Raw genomic sequence first — 25690 nt, 5'->3', positions numbered from 1 at the left:
CCCTGAGACAGTTTCTGACAGTTTGTGCAGAAATTCTTTGGTTATGCAAACCGATTGTTGCAACAGCTGTCCGGGTGGTCAGCTCATGCATACATTTAGAGAATATTATAAGTCTCTGTATAAATCCAATAGGGGAGTTGGGAGTGAAAGAATGGATATTTTTCTTCAGGGTATATCAATTACGACCCTGACAGAAAAGGATAGAATTGAAATGGAAGCACCAGTGACCCTAAAGGAATTACAGTGGGCAGTGGCTGTGATGCCCAGCCAAAAATCACCAGGCCCAGATGGGCTCCCAGTAGAAATATACAAACGATACGGCGAGGTACTACTCCCAGAACTGCTGAAGACATTGGGATAGGCATCAACCAATGGGAGACTTCCCACCTCAATGTTGGAAGCCACCATCACTGTAATACACAAGGAGGGGAATTATCATTTAGATGTTTCCTCTTATCGCCCAATCTCATTACTATGCACTGATGTAAAAATCTTGGCCAAAGTGCTAGCAACCTGTCTAAATGGATGTATTCAAAACCTTATACATCCTGACCAGTCGGGTTTTATGCCCAACAGGTCAACTAGCATTAACATCAGAAGAGTCTTTTTAAACATGCAGATCCCAATCGACAATGTAGGCTCTAGGGCCATATTGGCCTTGGATGCCGCCAAGGCCTTCGATAGCCTGGAATGGGATTACTTATGGAAGGTGCTAGAGAAATTTGGGTTCGGCCCCTCCTTTATCAGATGGGTGAAAAGACTCTATAGTGAACCAAGAGCTAAAATTAAAATCAATAATGAATATTCAGAATTGTTCCAGTTAGAGAGAGGGACGAGACAGGGTTGCCCCCTGTCCCCTCTATTGTTCGCCCTTGCGATGGAACCATTAGCAATTATGACTAGATCAATGCTAGATATACAGGGGTTCAAGAGGCAGACAGAAGAGGACAGGATAGCAATGGTAGCGGACGACGTTCTGTTTTTCGTTGGTGATGTCGAAACCTTGTTAAATACAGTGATAAAGATGGTTGGAGAGTTCGGGATATTTTCTGGTCTGGTTATCAATTGGGAGAAGTCGGTTCTGTTACAGATTGACCCAATTGGTAACCAGATACCATCTGGAACTCCTCACCTGAAAGTAGTTGCCAAGCTGAAATATCTGGGTGTTTGGATCGCGAGCGACATAAACCAGTATGTTGATAATAATCTAGCCCCATTGCTACTTAAATTAAAGCAAAAAGGAGATATTTGGAGTCGATTCCCTCTATCTGTAGCAGGGCGCTGTAATCTAATAAAGATGATATGGCTACCGCAGATACTATATTTGTTTCACAACTCTCTGATTTGGATAGGTCAAAAGTGGTTTAAAAGAACAGAATCCCTTTTCAGGGAATTAATCTGGAAGAAGGGGCAATCTAGGATTAGCTTGCAAACCATGCAATTACCGATTAAAGAAGGGGCTATGGCGGTTCCGCACCCGAGATCATATTTCCTGGCATCCCAGTTGCAACATCTAGCGGGCTGTGGAGCCCTAGGAGGTGGGAACTGTAGTAATAGAATGATGATAATGGGTGCCCCACATAGTATATTAGTGGAGGTATTAGAGGCTGACTCATTTGTTCATAGATGCCCGACAATAAAACTAGTCAGTAAAGTATGGAAGGCAACGAAGGCACTAATGGGGTATAAGGGAGTAACAGAATATACCCCCTTATGGACAGAGGCATAACTACAACCTTCAGGGCCCCGGTGCAAGAAATCATGATGGGGCCCCCCCGCCATCCGAGCCCCGGGCTTCCAATTTTGGGAGGGTGTCCATGGACATCCTCCCAAAACCGTACCTCCCGCATGACCCCTGGGACATGCATCCAGCGCAAACACAGCAGCCCTTTACCATGTGATCAGCTGATCACATGTAAACAGACTTGCAGGTTATCCGCAGCACTTTCCTCCCACGCTGTGTCTGTGTTAGGAAAGGACTGCCGTTAACTGTCAAGAATGTCAGTAAATTGTTTACACTGATAATCAGTGCCCCAATCATTAGTGCCGTCTATCAGTGCCCATCAATGCTGCCTATCAGTGCTCATCAATGCCGCCTATCAGTGCCCATCACTTCCAGCTACAAGTGTTACCTATCAGTGCTCATTAATGCCGCCTAACAGCCTCCATCAGTGCCACCTATCAGTACTCTTCAATTCTGCCCATCAAAGCCCATCAATACTGCCTGAGTTCTGCCTATCAGTGTTCCTCAGTGCCCATCAGTACCACCTCTCAGTGCCCATCAATGCCACCTATCAGTGCAGCCTATCAATGCACATTAGTGCCTCCTATCAGTGCTGCCTATCAGTGCTCATTAATGCGGCCTATCAGTGCTCATCAGTGCCTCCTATCAGTGCCCATCAGTGCCTCCTATCAGTGCCCATAAAGGCCTCCTATCAGTGCCCATTAGTGCCTCCTATCAGTGCCCATCAGTGCCTTCTATCAGTGTCCATCAGTGCCTTCTATCAGTAAACATTAGTGCCTCCTATCAGTGTTCATCAGTGCCTTTTATCAGTGCCTTCTATCAGTGCTCATCAGTGCCTTCTATCAGTGTCCATCGGTGCCTTCTATCAGTGACCATTAGTGCCTCCTATCAGTGTCCATCAGTGCCTTTTATCAGTGCCTCCTATCAGTGCCCATTAGTGCCTTCTATCAGTGCCCATTAGTGCCTTCTATCAGTGCCCATCAGTGCCTCCCATCAGTGCTCATCGGTGCCCATAAATTCCTCCTATCAGTGCCCATTAGTGCCTCCTATCAGTGCCCATGAATGCCTCCTATCAGTGCCCATTAGTGCCTTCTATAAGTGCCCATCAATGCCTTCTATCAGTGCCCATCAGTGCTCATCAGTGCCTTCTATCAGTGCTCATCAGTGCCTTCTATCAGTGCCCATCAGTGCCTTATATCAGTGCCCATCGGTGCCTTCTATCAGTGCTCATCAATGCCTTCTATCAGTGCTCATCAGTGCCTTCTATCAGTGCTCATCAATGAATGCTATTAATTTCCATCAGTGCTGTCTGCCTTCTCAGGACAGCACGGCTCTGAGCGGAGATCGGTGTCTGTCATGGAACAGTAGCACAGAGACACCGGCATTAACGTTTTATTTGCCCGTCCGTCCTCTCTGGCAGGGGATGAGAGAGGACACAGCTGATCTCACTGCTCCCCCTTCTCCCCCCTCCCCTCTCCCCTCTCCTGTGTGTTCCGTGGGAAATGTGAGCTCCTTAGCTTCACACTTAACTGCCCGCGGAACACACAGGAGAGGGGAGGGGGGAGAAGGGGGAGCAGTGAGATCAGCTGTGTCCTCTCTCATCCCCTGCCAGAGAGGACGGACGGGCAAATAGAACGTTAATGCCGGTGTCTCTGTGCTACTGTTCCATGACAGACATGAGCTCCGCTCAGAGTCGTGTGTGAATAGCAACCCTGCTGGGCCCCCCCGACAGTGGCGGAATGCTGGGCCCTGACGCAAGTGCGACTGTTGCGACCCTGGTAATTCCGCCACTGTTTATGGAATAATAAAAATGGAAGTAAGGGGTATAGAGAGGCCCAGGGAATGGGAAAGACAGGGTATCAACCAATTAACCCAACTATATGAGGGTAATTTTATGAAGACATTCTCAGATTTAAGACGTGAATTCAATATATTAAACAAAACGTTTTACAAATACTTACAGATCAGACATGCCATTCAAGTACAGTTTAGGTCACAAATTATTGAACTGACCCAGATCCCTATACTCCTAAAAATAATTAAACCAGCCTCAGCCAAAGGACTAATTTCCGAGCTATATGCCATACTGGGGGCTAGAACAATAACTAGAGTAGGACCTTCTAAGAGCAGAGCGGGGTGGGAGAGAGAGGTGGGGGCAATGACTATGAAGCAATGGGATAAGATCTTAGAACGAGGAGCATTGGTCTCGATTTCCCCCTCACAGAAAGTATCCCACTGGTTTCTAATACATAGAGTTTACAATACCCCCCAAAAAATGTTTAAACTGGGATGGAGACAGAACGACGAGTGCCCCAGATAAAGTAATAATAGTTTTTTGTACTATAAGATATTACATGATATTTTATGATGTTGTATGTATTTTTTTTTCTCTTTTGCTATTTGAAAAACAATAAAAAGTATTAAAAAAAAATTAACATTCAATTCAAGGGCAACAGCTCTGGTGGACATTCCTGCAGTCAGCATGCCAATTGCATGCTCCCTCAAAACTTGCGACATCTGTGGCATTGTGCTGTGTGATAAAACTGCACATTTTAGAGTGGCCTTTTATTGTGGCCAGCCTAAGGCACACCTGTGCAATAACCATGCTGTCTAATCAGCATCTTGATATGCCACACCTGTGAGGTGGATGGATTATCTCGGCAAAGGAGAAGTGCTCACTAACACAGATTTAGACAGATTTGTGAACAATATTTGAGAGAAATAGACCCTTTGTGTACATAGAAAAAGTCATAGATCTTTGAGATCAGCTCATGATAAATAGGGGCAAACACAAAAGTGTTGCGTTTATAATTTTGCTCAATATATATATATATATATATATATATATACATATATATATATATATATATATATATATATACCCCATAATATAAAATATTACCCATAATCTACCAGTGTGTATATTCTTGTTTACTGTAGTGTTGTATTTTACAAATGACATCTTATTTTGCTTTGTAGAAATGGTGAATGGTGGAGAGCCAGGTCAATATGCACAGGAGAGGAGGGACTGATACCATTCAACTTTGTCGCACCTGTAAGCGGAATCGCCTCAGAGCCGTAAGTGTTTAGGGGAGTGCCTGAAACAAAAAGTCAAACTGCACTGACATTTGCGAATCTGGCGGCCCTGACTGATTTTTATCCTTTGCACTAGTGAACAGTTTTCAAACTGAAAAAAAAAGGAATTTTTTTTACAAGCAAGTGCAGTACATGACAAATAGATAAAGACCACTTTATTTTGCCTAATTGTTTCAATACTTAAAAATAATGAATTGTGTTTCGGGCAAAAATCTAGTTGGAAAGGGTTCGAATTTTTGTTGTTGTTTATGTCCCCTGCTGAGAAGGTTTACCACTCTATTTGTACTGACCGTTGTCACTGAGAAAAAAGTGAGGGGAAAGCCACAATTTAAAGTTGTCACCTGAAGCAAAGATAATGGAAAATCTTCCACAGCTGACACCTATTCTGTGGAAAACTCTCTGAGTGGGGAATTTTCCTCACTTTGGAAAATTTCCTCCAGCTTCCTGTTGTATCTCTGGGACAGAAAGTAAAGGAAAATTGGAAGCTCTGGTCTATTGAAAGCGCAGCGTGTTGTGATGTACTACACTGCATTGCTATGGGCTGCAGTGCATAAAGGTGAATGAAACGTAATTTTGTGACATTTCAATAAAGCTGAAAAAAAAAGAAAAGAGTAAACAGCATGTAATTACAGTGCATTAGCATTGCTCCCTTCACAATTGACCAGTGACTGTCATATAACAACCTGCTGGTGTGAAAAAGCCCTTTAAAAAACCTTTGCTGGCAGTGCTAGGAGTATAGAGACAGCCAAGCTGTTTACACACTCCACTGAACACTCTAATTAACAGCTCTGTTCAGTGAGGGAGAGCAATGTTGGTTAGAGTAGTGTGCAGTGGGATATGTCAGACCAATGTTGATCAAAGCACTGTTCAGTGTGGAGTAATGCAATATTTCTCAACTCCAGTCCCCCAACCCCCAACAGGTCATGTTTTCAGGCTTGCTATTATTTTGCTCAGGTAATTTGATCAGTTTCACTGCCTTAGTACTTACCACAGCCGTTTCATTTGAGGGAAATCCTGAAAACATGACCTGATGGGGGTACTTGAGGACTGGAGTTGAGAAACATTGGTGTAATGGACCACAGGGTAGCTCCTATGTGATAGCTATGTGGGCAGGCTTTGCTATGTTCTGGCAGCACAGATTTTTTTTTACCTTTGCTGTAGCACTTAGCAGATAACAGAAAGTATATAAGAGACATATTCATTACCGTCTGTGCAGTATGACGGCATTACAGTAATAAATTAGCAGGGTTAATTTGGGTTTAAATGTGTGTTGACTGGATTTGCATTATTAAAGAAGGGGAATATACCAATCGCTGAAACGCATGCATCAGGAAGATACACCTTCAGTCAATGTTGGGTGAATGTCATATTCATTGCTTTATCCCCTCTGATATCAACAATGTATTATACACAACCATGACTGTAAAGATGTGATTCAGACTGTTAATTTTTTTCAGCTGGTTCTTCAAGAACCTTGGACGGAAAGATGCAGAGCGTCAGCTTTTAGCTCCAGGAAATCAGCAAGGATCATTTCTAATAAGAGAGAGTGAGACCAGCCAAGGTATTTTAGTCCACAAACTGATGAAGGAACCCAGATATAGTTGTCCTCATAGAAAAGAGAAACATTGGCCCCCACTTTTGCTTCTTGTAATTAATTCACTATAACAGTTTACCAGATAATGAGTCGTGTACAAAAATGGATATCAACAAGCATATTTGTTATTTAAAATATAATGTGTTGGTTAGAAGACACTCATTAAACACTGTTAGGGTGTACAGTGGAACCTTGGATTACGAGCATAATTTGTTTCAGGAGAATGCTTGTAATCCAAAGCACTCACATATCAAAGCGAGTTTCCCCATAGAAGTGAACATGTGGCCAGAAGGGGGGGGGGGCGCCGGAGAGCCTCAGAAATACACGGGAACAGCTCGGCTGAACTTGGATAGGCTCGGAAACACTTGGGAACGGAGTATTTCCGAGTGTTTCCGAGTGATTCCGAGTACTTCCGAACGGCTCCGAACCGTTCCGAGTGTCACTGGCGCCCCCGCACCTCTGGCCAAATGCCACCCCATAAGCTTGAATTCTGCTTGTTTTGCGAGTTGCTCGTTTTTCAAAACGCTCGTTAACCGCGTTACTTGTTAACCAAGGTTCCACTGTATTGGTAATAAATGTATCCATGTCAAGGCCTGTTTAAGATCAAGATATCAACAACAGGTTATGTGGTGTGTTTAAACCCAAAAACAAACATTCAATATATTGCAACTTACCAGTCCTTAGATGTGGTGGCTGCAAACGTTTTTGTTTTTTTTTCTTTTTCTTTATTTTCACCTGGTAACACATGTCCTGACTTAGAATGGCTTCACTGTATCCATGGAGGAGCAGGTTAGCCACCCTTGGACAGCAGGCAACCACTTGAATGCATCTCCTCTTCCCCATAGCAATGTGACCCGATGGTATTCTCACAGCATGTATGGGACACAGCCCACTCAAAGAGAGGAAGGGCAAACCTCAATGATTATTAAAAACAGTTTATTGTAAAAAAAAAAAAAAAAAGAGACTTATACTTACAGGAACAGTATGATTACAAGTATTCAGTAAAAACAGTGTGTTGCGCTCCCGGCAGGTATAATGACTTTACCGCTATCTCCTTCCTCCCGACATAGACAGCACAGCATTTTTAACCTATGGAGAGGGTACTGTTAGATGAACTAATCGATTTAGATGGACTTTACATAACTGACTAACAAATTAAAGTACAACTTCAGCTAACACTTTTTAAGCAGTCATGGAAAACAAAATTCTATTTGGCATAAAGGTTTTAACTGAATTATTAAAAGATGATCATTGTAGTGTGTTAAATAAGTTATCTCATCCTTCTAACTTTCATTTTTCCTGGACAGTTTGGTCTGGTAAAGGAAATTGTAAAACAGTAGATTTATTGGCAGCATCAATATGTAATGAAACTAACTTACATGGGGATGTGGCTCAAAAAAACAAAGGCTGCTGTGTTAATGCTATTGCTAGATTCCATCATTTATATCATTTTGTATTTTGCCCATAGTTCCATTTAATTGGGTACATACTTTCATAAAGTTAGTAAGGATTGTATTGGAGCACGGATTTCTTCCTACTAATTTTACTACCATCACTGACGTCTCTTCAGGTTCCTATTCCTTATCTGTGCGGGATCTTGATCAAGTTCAAGGAGAAGTAGTCAAACATTACAAGATTCGGAACATGGATAATGGAGGTTTCTACATTTCTCCGAGAATAACTTTCAAAAATCTTCGGGAACTTGTGCAACATTATTCGGGTAAGCATTTCTGGTCCTGCTGTAAGGGAAAGTACAAAACTCTCAAAATAAATACAGAAATGAACTTTCTTTAATGGGGATATTTTTTTGTAGATTATTTCTGTAGATATCCTGTTTATATGTTCATGACTTAAGCCCCTTTCACACTGGTGTGCTTTTGAAACGCTCAAACGCATCTTTCCAACATGACAAAAGACCATTAAGTTTATTCCCCTTTAAATTCTATGTTCACACCAGTGGGCTGCGTTTCTACTGTGTTTTGAAAAGTTCTGCATGCTGCATCTGTGGTGCGCCCTGAAAAAATTGCACCAAAAATGCACCTTCCCCTTCCATAGAAGTCAATGGAAATGCACCAAAAAGGCATCAAATTGTGTTTTGGGTGCCCTTTTGGGATCACATGTCCAGGTTTCACAGGTGCATGCTGGGAAACAATGTAATATATTGGCCAGTAAATGCATCAAAAATGCATTGAAAACGCAATATGCGTTGTGTTGAAATTTAGAGTAACCCACTAAAAACACATTATACACAATATACCAGCGTGAAAGGGTCCAAAGTGTTATTTAAGGTCTATGTAAAGTATGAAAAACTTTATGTAAATATTTCATTTTGACCATAAGCAGCAGGTGAATAACTCTATTTGATATCATTAACTTTTAGAGGCTGATTAAAGTTGGACATAGATGGATAGAAATTCATCCAGTTCAGCAGGAACCGACTGAATTTCGATCCATCAATGGCAGCTCCCACTCCAGAGATCAACTAATGATCAACTTTTCTTGAACTGGCTTGTTTTAAATTTTTCCTTCATTCAGCACTGCAGAAAATTGGCTGCATCGCTAAATAGTGTATTCCGACAGCTGTCAGGGACTGCCTGAAAGATTAGTTTAGTCAGCTAAATTGATCGTTTTACCACAGTGCCTCCAATTCAAAAATAATATATAAAAACAATTCATCTGACTTATTAAATAACACAACAAGACCGGTGTGTGGATAGACTGCAGTTTATCAAAAATAATTTAATATTTATTACAATAAGTCACTTACAAACACCACTAACAGTTTGTTTAATAGCTGAACACAGACACTACAATTTACAATGAAATGCTAAAGTTTTTGTGTATCTGTTGGATTGAACTAAATGTTTAATTTCCCCAGTTTCAGGTATCCTAGCTTGATTTCATAAAATTTGGCAGATAATAATCGGCATTTCACTAACTTGACCTGTGAAACCGCTGCAGTCGGATTACCAGGTGAAGTTAGTCTAAATTTATGCCAATTAAGACAAATTAAAATTACCAAATTTTGGGGTGTTAGGAGATCTAATGGGGTAAGCAAATTAACTATTATATTAAAACTATTATAAAATACTTGCACACAAAAAATTAAATATATATAGGAAACTATAGTTACCCGTTAAAATGGCCATTCGGATACTCTCCTAAAATGGCTGCCGACTAATGGGTGGAGTTGATCTTCCCCAAAATGGCATCTATCTAGGATGGAGCTGGGTGCCCTGGCTTCAGTGAGGTGTTAGATCTAGATGAGTGTTCTTTAGATGATGTGATGGTCTACAGATGATGGTCGTCTGTTCTCTAGATCAGCGTTTCTCCACTCCAGCCCTCAAGGTGCCCCAACAGGTCATGTTTTCAGGTTTTCCATTATTTTGCACAGATGATTTGATCAGTTTCACTGCCTTAGTAATTACCACAGCAGTTTCATCTGAGGGAAATCCTGAAAATATGACCTATTGGGGTGCCTTGAGTTGAGAAACACTGCTCTAGATGATGGGCGTGTGTCTGCTGTTAATGAGTGTTTGTCCATCCTGAATTTTCAGTGGAAATGGATCCTATAAAATAATCTGTTATAGGACAAATTAGTATTTTAATATAACAAGTTAGACTAGGCAATTCTATCTAAAACATATGCCCAGAGAGTCTGGTGATTTTCTATTTTAGGGTAGCAGCAATTAAATGGGAACTTTTAACTATAAAAAGATGGAATTTCATACATATCAATTAAAATAATAGTTGTACACATAAATAGAAAAGAAGAAAAAAAAAACTAATAATTTGTATACTTAAACTACTTATTGATTGTAGCTACCCTATAACACACATATGTTTTTAACAACCAAATTCATATTGAGAAACCCTTTTTCTGGTAATTGGAGATATGTGCCCCAGAAGGCTGCAGGGGTAATAGGGGGGCTGAACTTCTGGCTCAGATCGCCGCAGCACATTTGAGCAGAAGTAGGAGAGGGTACCTGTCAAAACCAGGTACCTGTTCCCCCTTTCCCCCCAAAAAGTGCCAAATGTGGCAGTGGAGGGGGATGCAAACAAGTGGAAATATCCCTTTTGGGTGAAGTAGAAAAGGATATTTACTAAGCAGAAAATAAGGTGAAGCTTCATGCACTTCAATCACATGCAAGTAAAAATCCTAATGGATTGTTTAGTAATAGTAAATAAGGTCACCATTGTGGCTATTGAACATTCTGTACTCCTTTAGTAAATAAAGTTCAGTGATTCCAAGCAGTGACATTTGCCCCTCCTCATCTCCTTTGCTTAGTAGGGTTCATAGAGATTTTCAGTTAAAGGTAGTCTGAAAGAAAACACACGCTGCTGTAATTTCACATTTAAAAAAACATAATGCTCTGCGACACCAGGGTTATGGATGCAGACTGTATTAAATGTTAATTGCTAAAATAGAGATTTTTTAAATTAAATTATATTATAATAAAACAAATTATATAAACTCACCTAAAAAATAAAACTGATCCAAAAACATTAACATTTTCCTTTAAAAAGAGAAGAAAATATCACACTTACATCAGAACTAAGCACAGGCCTTTTTAACATGCTGTAAGCAGTTATATGATTTGATTTGGCAACAGATGTAAAATACTCTGTTTTATCTAGTATCCTTGGATGGACTGTGTACATTGCTAAAGGACCCATGTGAAACTAAACGTCCACAAAAACCTTGGTGGGCTGATGAATGGGAAATCCCACGCAACAGATTGCAGCTGGCAAAAAAACTAGGCGCAGGCCAGTTTGGAGAGGTGTGGATGGGTAAGTAGATTTATTTCAAATGTAGCTACCGTTCATCTGAACTTAGATTTTTTTAAAATTTTCAATTAATCAATTTTTTTTAAATTATTCAGATGAATGTAGAGTTTGCACCAAAGCACTTCCTGTGAAGTATACAAAAGTATTTAGTAGTATTTTTTATGGGACATACACTATGTGACGTATGTGATAAAATATTTCTGCATACAGGCAAGGAGGCTTGGAACCTACATTGTCACTAAATATATGAAGAATATATTACATAAATGGCAACCAGAAAATTCTGTAGGCGTAGCTACCTTAGAAAATAGGACAGGTTTCAGTTAGTTCCATCTCCTTAAAGTAAAAGTTCAGCCTAAAACTAAAATCTCTAAACCTACTTGCAGCCACATTCTAGGACTAACCTATCAAACCCTGTAAAGCAAAAATTGCTATACATAGCGTTTCTGAAGCCGCTCCGGTCCACCCCAATGCTGAGCTGTCAGCAGTGGCTTCTGCATGTGGGAGTGTGCAGGACAGGCAGCCAACAATGGAAGCCCCATAGTAACTCTATGGGTGACGTCCCTTTACAGGCATTTCCCAGCCGTTGTCGGCTGTCTCCTGCACACAGCTTCCGCCGCTGGAGACCGGACTGGATTGGCTTCAGAAAAGGTAAGTATAGTAATTGTTGCTTTATAGGGTTAGATAGGCAAGTCTTAAAATGTGGCTGCAAGTAGACGTAGAGATTTTAGTATAAGGCTGAACTTCGACTCTGTAACTGCCAGAGCAGGGAACAGCCCTGTGAAAGCGTAAAAAGAGTAGCTATATATCCAGAAACAAAAAATGTTATATATTTTTGCTTACCAGTCCTTAGTTGTGGTGGCTGTAGTAGTTTTTTTTGTCAGGCTTTTTTTCCTTCTTTCTCTGCAGGAAAAACATTTGCTTGATTCCCACATCCACACAGACAGTGACAGTGCTGTATTGGGACTCATGCACACAGGCATACAATTTGCTGAGTTTGTTTCCATAATTTATACAGATCTGAATTCAGCTGTATAGTATGCTTTTTGCCTATGCACACTGCTCTGTTTTGGTCCAAAGGGTGAGGGAAGTCGTTTCCGCCGGAAGAAGACAGTGATTACTGCTAGCAGCTATAGCAGCCAGTAGCGATAATCACAGGTAAAACCCGGCATTCTTGTTGTACCCAAGTTGATCGATCAATCAACTTGGTACATTCAGCCTAACCCATACATATTTCAAATCTCAGCCGGTTTCTGCTGAACCAGCCGAGATTTAAACCATGTATGGCCTGCCTAACACACTTTCTTTTCTAGGGTGACAATGCTAACTCACTGAATTAGTGATTCCTGATTAAACTAAAGGTAAAGGCTCCTGTACTCAGGGGCATATTTGCCACGAGGCATTTGCCTTGGGCAGCATTTTTTTTTTTTGGGGGGGGGGGGGGGGGGGCGTGTGCGCAGCTCCATGTATCACGGAGCAGATGGACGGCAGGCAGGTGTGTATGGGGGCCAGGGGATGTGGAGCTGCGGAGCGGACGCTACAAGGTAGGCCGGCTATTCTAGTGAATAGCATCCAGCAGGATTCCCATGAAGACAGTGTTGGTGTGTGTGTGCTCAAGGCTGGTAACATTCCTTGGTTAACATATTGTAAAGTGTGCAGAGACATGGGGGAGGTGTGTCCAGCTGTGTACAGGAAGAAGTCTCTGCTCTACTTGGTAGAGTAAGGGGCGCTGTGCGCAGGTCTATTCCCGCTGGATTCTCTCCACCTTCTTAGTTTCTGGGAGCCTGTCCTGGCTGTGCCTGGGGTGGGGGTTCTTTCTGGGTGTTTTAGCTTGCCTCATTCTTCAGGTCACTTCCCGGTGTCCAGCCATTGCCGTGCATTGTCCTGAAGAGATGTAAACAGATGAGGGGGAGGGGGTGACTTCCTCTTGTGAGGCCTCACTATTCTTAGGGCCTACTCTGACCCCCAAAGGGGGGTGTTCTATGTGGTGTGTATAGGGCGCCTGTCCTCTCCTTATCATGGTGCCATCCATGAGTTCTCTCATTCCCCAGGTGTCTTCTCATAGGTGACCTCTGCAGCCCTGCTGTCTAAACACCCCATCTCTCTCCATCTGAAGGCCCAGCTACACTTCTCCCTCTCTCTCTCACCCCCCTCTCTCTCTCTTTCTCTCCCCCCTCCCTCCATCTCTCCCCCTCTCTCTTTCTCTCCCCCTCTCTCTATCCCTCTTTCTTCCCACACCTCTCTCCCCCTCCTCTCCTCCCCTCTCCCCCCCTCTCCTCCCCTCTCCCCCCCCTCTCTTTCTCTCCCCCTTTCTTCCCCCTCTCTCTCCACACCTCTCTCCCACACCTCTCTCCCTTCTCTCTCCCCCCTCCATCTCTCCCCCACCTCTCTCTTTCTCTCCCCCTCTCTCTATCCCTCTTTCTTCCCACACCTCTCTCCCTTCTCTCTCCCCCTCCCTCCCCCCTCTCCCCCCCTCTCTCTTTCTCTCCCCCCTCCCCCCTCTCTCTTTCTCTCCCCCTTTCTTCCCCCTCTCTCTCCCACACCTCTCTCCCTTCTCTCTCCCCACCTCTCTCTTTCTCTCCCCCTCTCTCTATCCCTCTTTCTTCCCACACCTCTCTCCCTTCTCTCTCCCCCTCCCTCTCCCCCCTCTCTCCCCCTTTCTTCCCCCTCTCTCTCCCCACCTCTCTCCCACACCTCTCTCCCTTCTCTCTCCCCCCTCCCTCTCCCCCCCTCTCTCTTTCTCTCCCCCCTCTCCCTTTCTCTCCCCCTTTCTTCAACCTCTTTCTCCCCCTCTCTCTCCCACACCTCTCTCCCTTCTATCCCCCCCCCTCTCTCTCTCTCCCTCTCTTTCTCCCCCCTCCCTCTCCCCAGAGGTGAAGCCTAAAAAGGAAGGGGTGGATCTTAAACATGAAGAGGTATGAGAAATTTAGATGGGGGGACGCCTGAGTTTAATCTTGCCCAGGGCAGTACAAAACCAAAATACACCACTGCCTGTACTACAGTCTAAACAAGTACCAGATCCAGTTACTATATGATGCAAAACCTTCTAAACGAAACAAAAACTTCCTTAACCTTCCCTGACTGAGCAAATCCTCTTTCATTTGTGTCTCACATACTCCCAGATGCTGCAGCTCATAATGGGAGGGTTTCAGAACTGTAGTGCAAGCAGACACCTGCCTACATGACAGTGACAACTCTGCTCTGAATTTTAGGGGGATGCAGCATTGACGCTGAACTCATCACAGGAAGCTGTATTGGGACTCATGCACACAGGCATACAATTTGCTGAGTTCATATCCATAATTTATACAGATCTGAATGCAGCTGTATTGTATGATTTTTGCTTATGCACACTGCTCTGTTTTGGTCCAAAGCATTAGCTTTGTAAACCAAAATTAGAAATCAACATTCACAGTCTTCAGCTTTTATGCCATTGGCATGTAAACATTTGTGCTAACAATTACATACATACAGCATAAAGGACATATTTGTCAGACTTTGCAGGGCTGTTAGTGCAGATGCACTTATAATTACAGTAAGTGCTGCAGGTCATAGTTCTATTTTTTTGTTGTTGTTGTTGTATAATCCAAAAAACAATACAGCAATAGACATGTTCAACAACCACAAGATACAAAAGAAGTATTGTGGATACATTAAAAATTAAATATTAATTATACCATCTTTAATATAGAAATACCGATGACAGATAACCAGTATTATACAGGTGCAACTTGCTGGGCTACACCATCATTTAGGCCCTAGGCATGGGGATTGTAAGATTAATACAAATGCCAATAAAGGCAAATTAGGCGAGGCAAGGCACCACAATCTTACTATAGTGTATATGGTATGACTCCATATGACCATAGGTATAATTGGTAATCCAAAAGTATGAATGGTTAGCCACAAATCTTAAAGGATGAGTTTACCTTTCGGAACATGTTACATGTTCCACCCGTATTTAGGGTGGAACATGTAATATGTTCTAGCAGCTTAAGCCTTTCCTCCTCCCCACAGTGACAGCAATCGGCACCTTCTCTGGGCACCCTTTGTCACTGTTTGAAAATAACGTGGCTGTGTGGGACTCTGCCCACCCAGCCTCGTCATTCATTCACAGTGCTATGGGAAATTACAAATACCAACAACTTTCGGCTTAAAGTTTTAATGAGGGGCGTGGTCTCGGCATGGAGGAGTGAGGCCGTGTTTTCCAGAGGGCTCCCGGTCCGCGGCTCATCTATAGCCTATCTGCACAGAAAAACCTGAAATTTTGGCTTCTCAGCATCCCCACGCTGCCGGAGAAGATTGCCACGCCGTGCTACCAAAGCAGGGACACAGATGGAGAGATTCCTGGTGCCAAAACAGCCGGCGGCTTCCACACCGGACCTTTCCAAGATGGCGCCGCGCTCGGACGTGAGAGAGGAGCATGGAGCGCCAGCGGGAGGAGGAGGAGGACATGACAGGGGTAACGACATGCTGCCATTCTCCCCTAATAGTGATCTCTCCCCCTGCCTCCCCCGTTCACTATCCCTTGCATCTCTGGCAAGCCCAGGGGAAGAGCCCAGCTGCTCTCCGCAATGGGAATTACAAGACAACCAGCGCTCTCAGCCACAGAGCTTAACCCCTGGTGTGCCTCTGCCCATTACACTACAGGACTCCATGGGCTCTGCCTCACTGTCTCTGCCTTCACATGTGCCCCCACCTATGCTTCCTGGAGAACAGTCTCTATGGACTCTACTGCAAAAACTGCCCACTAGAGATGATCTAGACTCTGTAGCACTCAGAATGGAAGCAGCTTTACGAGGAGAGATTGCTGGAATTAAGCAATCTGTAACAGAGGTCGCCACACGGGTCACCACTATTGAGAAGGACACTGCAACCCTGCACCAGGGCTTTACAGAGTTAAAAGACACAAAAGAAGAGATGGCAGACCAAATCGCACAGTTACACCTGTTGCTAGATGACCAGGAAAACCGCAGCCGTAGGCGTAACATAAGGATCCGCGGTTTGCCAGAAGCAACGCAGCAAGCGGACCTAAAGATGACGGTGACTGCGCTATTTAACGAATGCTTAGAGCGCCCGACGGACACACCTATCGCCATAGACAGGGTCCACAGAACCCTTGGCCCCAGAAACACTGCAGAAGACAGACCTAGTGATGTTCTTTGTTGCCTGCATAACTATACTATCAAAGAGGACATCCTTCAAAGAGCCTGGCGCAGAGGACAAATTGACTTTGACGGAGCCCAGATATCCCTCCTGCCAGACGTTTCCCGCAGGACTCTACAGATGCGCCGCTGCATGAAGCCTCTGCTGGAGAAATTTAGTGAACAAGGAATCACCTACAAGTGGGGTCATCCTTTTCATCTAATTGCAAGGAAGGGAGGTCGCACATATACCCTCCGACACCCCAGAGAGGTCCCCACCTTTCTCAATACCCTCGGGCTACCTTCGATGTCACTACCTAATTGGTTGGCGTTTGTCCTGCCTCCCACCACTAACGCACCGGCGGTGAACCCCTCGGGCAGACCTCAAAGGCCTCGACGCAACCACCGATCACAACGCAGACGACCGCTGGCCCCTCAAGACAACGAACCTTGACTCCATAGAGATAAGTCGCTATTAAGCCTGAACATGGCTACTTGCTTTTCACTTGATGTCTCCTTTTGTTTGTAAGCACTCCCTGCCCCTGACTGGCTGGTACACTACCTCCTCTTTTTGATCGGAGGAGTGGGGGGGGGGTTTTCTTTTTTTTTTTTTTTCCCTAACCTTTGGCCTATTGGGATTGACTTCCTTACCTCACTGGCCTGTTGGTCTCATAGAGACACATTAGGTTTCCAGTGTTTTGGATAGTTGTCTCCTGACCAGGAGCAGAGGGAAAGTGTACAGTCTGGTACACAGGTCCCACACCTGGGATCACCCTCGAGAAGACACTGGTACAACCGACAATACTGTTATAACTTAGAGACAACGGACCCTATGAACAGTTGTTCAGCAATCACTCATTTGTTGGGCCTATACTTCCCCCCTCTCCCTATATATATATATATATATATATATATATATATATATATATATATATATATATATATATATATATATTTTTTTTTTTTTTTTTCTCTCTTCTCTCCCCCCCCTCCATCTTGTACCGCACTACAAGACACAGAAATGGATACACATAGTTCACACTGCCTAAAAGTATTGATGCTTACCACTGCAATGTGTTTAATGTTTATGATAAGATGCAGGTGGGCTAGTGGGTAACAATAGTGGAAACTATATTAACATCCTGAGATGAGTATCTGTCTAGAGATGTAATTATCCTATTGAGGGTCCCCAGCTACCCCTCCCTCCCCTCCCAGCTTCCCTCCCAACATCCCCCCACATTGACCCTCCTCCCACACTGACCCTCCTCTTCCCTCTTCCCACCCCGTCCCTCGTCCACTCCCACCCCCCCCCCTTTTTTTTTTTTTTTTTTTTTTTTTTTACCAACTACTCTATCTTGGGATTTAAAGTTTGTTCCAGATAGAAATTGATCCTTACAGATATGTTGGGTAGGGAGCTGTGGATCGTTCTCAGTTGATGTAGACTCAGTAGAATTAGCGGTCTATACAGCAGACAGAGCTGACAACAAGAGATCAGAAAGTGATATAGATATATAATTTAAAGTACTGCTTAACGTCTTATTTTTGCCGGTCACAATGTTAAGATGTGTTATGTTGAACTGAATGTCACAAAGTTATATGTTATGGGTTTTTAAGAAGCAATCTTATTTCAAAGAAGCCTAATGTAATAACGCGGTTCCTGAAAGGACCGCTCTTATTGAGAAGTGGGCTGGTGGGGGGCTTGCGTTCCGGGAGCCCGACCTCCGAAGTGCCTTACCTTTCCCCTCACTAGGCCCTAGCTGCCCAAATAGGCAGTAGTCCTCCGATAGGAGACTTAGTTTGTTCTTACTTCTCCCTTCTTGCTCTCCTTATTACTCTTTTCTTACCCTTATCTGTACCTTTCCCCACCTACTCTCTATAACTCTCTAACGCTAAGCGGTTTCTCTCCTCCCCCCCTCTCCCTATAGCTTTGGGTTCTGGCGAGGTCTGGCGACCCGGCCCTGTTTTATCAAACATGACTTTAAAGTTGGTGTCCTGGAACGTGAAGGGCTTAAATGCTCCAGAGAAGCGTTCCAGTTGCCTCTCGGATCTCTGGAGGCAGAGACCCCAGATAGTGTTTTTACAAGAGACCCATTTTCGAGCGGATTGTATCCCTAAACTCTACAGTAAGCATTTCCCAATAGTGTACCACAGTACTTCACCCTCCTCAAAATCTAGAGGGACAAGTATCCTCCTGGCTAAAAATTTGCCTTGGCAGCTGGGGGACCTCCACGCTGACCCTGAAGGTAGATACCTTTTCGTCAAGGGTACTATCCAGTCACAGACGTTCACGTTTGCGAATCTGTACTTGCCAAATGTGGACCAACTGCCAGTACTTGAATCATGCCTGGACGCCTTGGCCTCCTTCACAGAGGGAACACTAGTGCTAGGGGGAGATCTTAATCTTACCATCGATCCCCGTAAAGACACATCATCGGGTTCTTCGGCCCTATCTTTGCGATACCGGAACCGAATCAGGGACTTGTTGCATTCTTATCGCTTAGTTGACATATGGCGGATTCTTCATCCGCAGGAGAGAGACTACACCTTTTTCTCGGCTGTCCATAACTCATACTCCAGGATTGACCTCTTCCTAGTCTCCCACGCTACGATTCCACTTGTCTCGGGGGCACAGATTGGGCACATCGCGCTCTCAGACCATGCTCCGATCTCTTTGACCCTAAATTTACAACGCCCGGCTCCCAAGGTAGCCACCTGGCGCCTAAACAAATCTCTTATTCAAGATCCTGAGGTGAGAGCAGACATCCTGAGAGAACTGAATCTCTTTTTTGAGAGTAACAAACATTCGGTCCCCAACCCTCTAACTACCTGGGCAGCACATAAATGTTACATAAGAGGAATATTCATTAAACATGGTCACAGACTCAAAGTAGCCAGAGAAAAAACGCTATCTGAGTTACTAGTAAAACTACATGATTGTGAAAAACGTCACAAAAATCACCCAGACAGGGCCACAGAGGCAGAAGTGACCAGGCTGCGAGAGCAAATCAGAGAACATTCTCTGTTTCATGCTAAGAATAATCTCTTGAGGATACGTAGAACCTTTTATGAGTTCGGAGATAAGTGCAGCAGATCACTAGCAAACGCTATACGGACCCAACGTAATCTTTCCTACATCACCGCATTATCCTCCTCTACAGGATCCAAAATTCACGATTCCGCAGACATGGCTGAATCTTTCAGGGCATTTTATGAAGCCCTGTACAATTTACATTCTTCTCCCTCGGAGGAGCGGAACCAAAATAGTTTAGAAGCTATAGAAACGTATCTGGCGGCTGCGAAACTACCTTCCCTCAATGAGGAAGAGATAGATTTGCTCTCGCAGCCTATTACCGCAGATGAGCTCACAAAAGCACTAGCCAACACCCCGACGGGGAAAGCACCCGGCCCCGATGGTTTCACCATCACCTATTATAAAACTTTCCAAACTCAACTGGCAGCTCACTTCGTTACTGCCTTTAACGCCATACTAGATAACCACGCCATACCTACAGATATTCTGCAAGCCAGCATATCTGTCATCCCCAAACCTGAGAAAGACCCGCTGCTGTGCGCAAGTTATAGGCCTATCTCCCTTCTTAATTGTGATCTGAAGTTATTCACAAAAATTCTGGCTGAGCGCATGGGCTCTGTCCTCCAACGCATAATCCCTCTAGACCAAGCAGGTTTCATCCGTAACAGAGAGGCTCGAGACAACACTATCAGGACGATAAACGTGGTGGCTAGAGCTAAAAGCCTTAACATCCCATTCATCTTGTTGTCGACGGACGCCGAAAAGGCGTTTGACAGGGTGAACTGGACTTTCCTCCTGGCCACCCTGCGACGCCTTGGCATGCCAGCCCCCATGTTATCCTGGATTTCTGCCATATATTCCTCTCCCACAGCAACAGTTAGAGTAAATGGGACTACTTCTAACCCCTTCAAGATAAGCAACGGTACGAGGCAGGGATGCCCACTTTCCCCGCTCCTTTTTATAATTTCATTAGAACCCCTATTACAACATATAAGGAATAACCAGGACATCAGGGGAATCACAACGAGCACTTATCATCATAAAATTGCCGCATACGCGGACGACTTGTTGTTCTACATTTCAGACCCTCACACGACTCTTCCAAACTTACTATCGGCAATACGTAAATACGGGGAATTATCGGATTTCAAAATCAACCTCCAAAAGTCGGAGGCTCTAAACATCACTCTTACCCCTAGCTCCAGGGCCGCCATAAGCAGCAATTTCCCTTTTCGGTGGTCTCCCCAGGCCATTAAATATCTAGGCACAAAAATTCCCTCTGATATACACCTCATTTATCAACTCAACTTTCAACCACTCCTGAGCGTTTTCTCCTCAGATTTAGACAAGTGGAGGGGCCTGGCGGTGTCCTGGTTCGGTAGATGCAATGTTCTAAAAATGAACATCATGCCGAGACTGCTCTACCTCCTTCAGGCATTGCCTGTTAGGATACCACAGGACTTCTTCCGTAAGATACGCTCAATATTTATTAGATACGTCTGGCAGGGCAGACCGCCGAGGCTCAAGAGGTCCCTATTGCAGAGGCCAAAACTGAGAGGAGGCATTGGCCTCCCTGACCCAGCTCTATATTACACAGCAGTCCACATGAACAGAGTAGTAGACTGGTGCAGGCACTCAGCACATAAGCTGTGGATTGGGTTAGAACAGGAAACAATCACGTTTCCCATTGAAGGCTTACCATGGAGTGGAACTCACCCTTCCAGATTCTCACCTTCCCACCCATTGCTGGAACCTACTTTGGAAGAACTCCGTAGATACTTCCAACTGGCAGAGACACCTAATTTTCCTTCCCCAATGACACCCATAATCGGACATCCAGATTTCCACCCAGGCCTCTCCGATAGGTCCTTTAGGCTCCACTTGGACCGGAAACTAGTCAGGGCCTCCTCTTTTTGTGGGCCTCTGGAGTGGAAGGACCCTTCTAACATCTACCCTAACTTCAACTCCTCCATACTGGGCAGATGGAAAATACTGCAATTGTCACATTTTCTCAGATTTCTTCCGGAGGTCAGCGGTTTCTGTAGACAACCCACATCCTTTGAGGAGCTGTGCATGGGCGAGGAGCCAATTCGGAAATCTCTTTCTCAATCTTATAATATTTTACTGACTCATACATCCCAACAGGATCCCACATACCTAGTGAAGTGGGAGAGAGATTTGAACACTACGTTTACAGAAGACCAAAAGACCCGAATCCTCTTCTTTGCACATAAATCCTCTTTATGTAGCAAATACCAAGAAATTACCTTCAAAATTCTGACACGATGGTACAGGACACCTTCAGTGTTAGCATCCATTTTCCCGGGGCAGAGTCCCCTATGTTGGAGATGTGGCACACAAAATGGCACATTAATCCACATCTTCTGGGAATGTTCGGCCTTGACTCCTTTCTGGAGACAGGTTTTAGGAATCATTCACAAACTCACTGATGTGGATCTTCAGAATAACCCAGCGGCAGTACTCCTGAATCTGACTCCGATGTCTAGTAAGCGGTACCGCAAATCTTTGCTGAAACACCTGTTGAATGCGGCTAGGGCGTGTATCCCCAGCATGTGGAAGCAGCAGTTCCCTCCAACAGTTACACAATGGTTTGGCAGGGTCTGTGATATTCAGCGAATGGAGAGCCTCACAGCTGCTCTTAGGGAAAAAGAGGAGGAACATGGCACCCGTTGGACACATTGGGATATGTTCCGCTTTTCAGACGAATACAACTCATACACATAGGTACCCGGTTTCTGGGTGCTCTGGGGCCACGGGTCGTCGGCCTCGCTGGGATCCTACAGCCACCCCTCTTTCCTTCATACATTTCTATTTCTGTTTCCCTATATCCTATTGCTTTCTTCCTTCTTTGACACCACTGGTGTCCTTTCTCTCTTTTTCCCCACCAGTAGGGGGGAGGGGGAGAGAAAAAAACAAAAAAACAAAAAAAAAATAACTCCGGATTGCAGTATCCCATTTTGGTACCACTCCTATGTTTGTAGGAGTGAGCGCCATAATTTCTACATAAGACAATACATAGTATTAATTCACCATAGGAAAGCAGAGCGCTATTTAGACCAGAGGGATAGACTAGCGCTACCCCTCGGGAAGGCATTACATTAGATGGTCAGAGCACCCTCATTTGAATTATGCCTACTGTTTAATCTCAGACAGAGGGCATTCTCCTCAATACAGAGGAATAAATCAAGCTGGAACCATTAACCTACGACTACTTGCCTCGATAGCACATTTCAAAGGAACCTTGCTTGCTGTTAAACCATTACATAATTGAATTTCTTTTATTTCTTGTGTGTGAAAAATATTAACAGTAGCAGACAAACTGTTATATTGTATTGTTCATTTATATGTATTATCTGCACTCCTTAAATAAAAAATGTAAAAAAAAAAAAAAAGTTTTAATGAACTACCATGACGCTGTTGAGCACTTTGGTAGTTCATCCTTTCTTCCTGTCATTGTGTATCTGCCTGCCTGCCTGTATGAGGTACAAGCAGACAGATACACAGACAAGTCTGCAAAAGTCCTGCATGTAGTTCGCGGGTGCCATGCTTTACAGGCTCCAAGTAAAAAAAAATAATAAATGCATGTTTTTTTTACCTGCAAAAAGATGTGCATTTATTATTATTTTTAAAAAGGTGAACTTATTCTTTAAAGTGGTGGTGAAGACTAAAGGTTTTTAAAAAGCCTTCTGTGTGCAGCATCCCCCCAGCCCCCCTAATACTTACTCAAGCCCCATCTCGATCCAGCGATGTGCACGAGAGCAGCGGCTTTCCCAGGTTTCTCCATCATCATTGGCTGAAACACAGTAGTGGGAGTCATTGGATCCCTCTGCTGCCAATTACATGCAGTGAGGAGGGAGCAGGGGGTGGGGGCAAGCACGCACGAGTGTCCCCAGAGCATGAAGAAAAGGATTGCTGCTGCTCTGTGCAAAACCACTGCACAGAGCAGGTAAATATAATATGTTTGTTATATTTAAAAAAAAAAAGAGCCTTTAATATCCCTTTAAGAGAACAGAGATAGGAAACAAAAAACTAAAAAAAAAACAGTGTATTGCATGACAATTAATGATCTTGCAATAACCCTATCAGCTGTCTGATATCTAGTAGGAAATAAGCTAACCAAGGGCAGTGGGTAGTTACTTGCAAAGGAACAGCGCCCTCACAGGGACTCCACATGTAGATCTAATTAAAGGGGAGAGATGAAGACAATTATATGGTCAAAAAAGTTTGTCAATCTCTAAGTAGTAGTACATCCAACCAGACCAGATATCAAAAAAAAAAAAGCCTCCTTATTATTAGCAATATGGACCTATCTCTCTGCTTCCAAAATCCTCTTTGCTTCCTTTTGCCAATCTCGTAAAGTCAGACATTAACTTTGTTTCCAAAATTAGGGCATTCAACCATTCGCTGCATTTAAAGGGTATGGGGTAACTCTGCGTTTTTACAATTTTAGGGAGGTAGGGGTAGTGTGGAATAAGTATGGCAAGGGAGCAAAGTCAATAGGTCTCAAGGTAGTTTTATGTTTCCAGGGAGAGATCTCCTGCCAGAATTTCTGAATCTTAGGGCAGTATCACCAGAGATGTAGAAATGTGCTTTCCTGGGGGAAGCCTCTTCAACATCTGGAATCCATTCCCAGAAAAAATCTAGCTAAATGCTGGGGTGTTTTATACCACCAGGAAAGAAATCTGTAATGCCGCGTACACACGGTCGGACTTTTCGTCTACAAAAGTCCGACAGCCTGTCCGACATACTTCCGACGTACCTTCGGCGGACTTGCGGCAGACTTTCTTACGAACGGACTTGCACACACACGACCACACAAAAGTACGACAGCCTAGTACGCGGTGACGTACACCAAGTCCGACGAGACTATAAAACGGAAGTTCAATAGCCCGTACGACACCCTTTGGGCTCCTTCTGCTAATCTCGTGTTTATCTCGTGTTAGTAGAAGTTTGGTGAGAGACGATTCGCGCTTGTGAGACTCGTATTTTTCAGTTCGTTTTAACTGTTGTTCAGTCTGTGCTTGTGAGGTTTGTATCTGCTTTTCAGTGCGTTTGGTCAGTTGGCATTGAGAAATCTTTGTTTTATTGGCCGCTCGTTCCTGATTTTCAGGTCGTTCTTCACAGGCCTTGCTGTTCTTCAGTGCGTTCTGTTTAGTGCGTTCTGACCAGCCGACCGTTTTGAAGCCATGTTACCTGTACGTACTTGTCGTAGAGCTCGTGCATTGTATGTGCTTGGTGCTGTAGTTTATTCTTCAGCCCAAGACCAGTCCATGAACAGGGCGAGGAGGAGTTCATGGACCAAGAATTGGTTGCTTTAGCGTGACCAGTTCTGTCACATGCCTTTGCTCCGTGAGATCCGTGAGAATAATCCTGAGGATTTCAGGAACTTTCTCCGGATGACGGACCCCGTTTTTGACCGTTTGTTGGCTTTGCTGACCCCCTATATCAGCAGGCAGGATACCTGCATGAGGCAAGCCATCACTCCGGAGCAGAGGCTGGTCGCTACCTTGCGGTATTTGGCCACAGGGAGAAGCCTGCAGGACCTTAAGTTCTCGACAGGCATCTCCCCCCAGGCTCTGGGGATCATTATCCCAGAGACCTGTTCTGCCATCATACAGGTCCTGCAGAAGGACTATATTAAGGTAAGATATTTTTCTTTTATTAGCATCACATGTTCTTTTATGTAATCTTTGATAATGTGATGTATTTCTTGCTTCAAACACTACTTACCATCATTGCAATATAGTGTGAATGTCCCCTTTTTATCCTCACACATGCTGGAATTTTTTCCTGTTATTTTTTGTCATGCATGTATATTTTCCTTCAATAACCTACCTTCCCAGCATGAAGTGATGGGAACATATCCACCTAGTCTACTCATTTGGAATGTATTTTGTTTGAGTGTATTTAGTGTGCTGCTAATGAGCAATTATCTAGATTTCACAACCCCCCCACCTAAACTCACTCCAAATAGTGTGCTGCTAATGAGCAATTATCTAGATTTCACAACCCCCCCACCCCCCCCCCACCTAAACTCACTCCAAATAGTGTGCTGCTAATGAGCAATTATCTAGATTTCACAACCCCCCCCCCCCCCCCCACCTAAACTCACTCCAAATAGTGTGCTGCTAATGAGCAATTATCTAGATTTCACAACCCCCCCACCTAAACTCACTCCAAATAGTGTGCTGCTAATGAGCAATTATCTAGATTTCACAACCCCCCCACCCCCACCCTCGTTAAAATTTGCTGGAATGTTCTGTGGTGTTGAT

At 44.0% G+C, this 25690-nt stretch overlaps 1 protein-coding gene across 1 annotated transcript in view; it reads left to right on the top strand.

Moving 5' to 3' along the window:
• Positions 1 to 25690, top strand: part of LCK (LCK proto-oncogene, Src family tyrosine kinase) — a 111476-nt gene that overhangs the window by 53806 nt on the left and 31980 nt on the right. The window contains exons 5-8 of the mRNA XM_073615369.1: positions 4724 to 4822; positions 6298 to 6401; positions 8005 to 8154; positions 11073 to 11225. Of these exons, the coding sequence (XP_073471470.1) occupies positions 4724 to 4822; positions 6298 to 6401; positions 8005 to 8154; positions 11073 to 11225 (506 nt within the window). The remainder of the gene's footprint in view (positions 1 to 4723; positions 4823 to 6297; positions 6402 to 8004; positions 8155 to 11072; positions 11226 to 25690) is intronic.

This window comes from Aquarana catesbeiana, linkage group LG02 (genome assembly GCF_042186555.1).
Source record: "Aquarana catesbeiana isolate 2022-GZ linkage group LG02, ASM4218655v1, whole genome shotgun sequence".
Classification (NCBI taxonomy): Eukaryota; Metazoa; Chordata; class Amphibia; order Anura; family Ranidae; genus Aquarana; species Aquarana catesbeiana.
The sequence above is the reverse complement of the archived record's forward strand: the minus strand, read 5'-3'. Positions and strand labels throughout refer to the sequence as shown.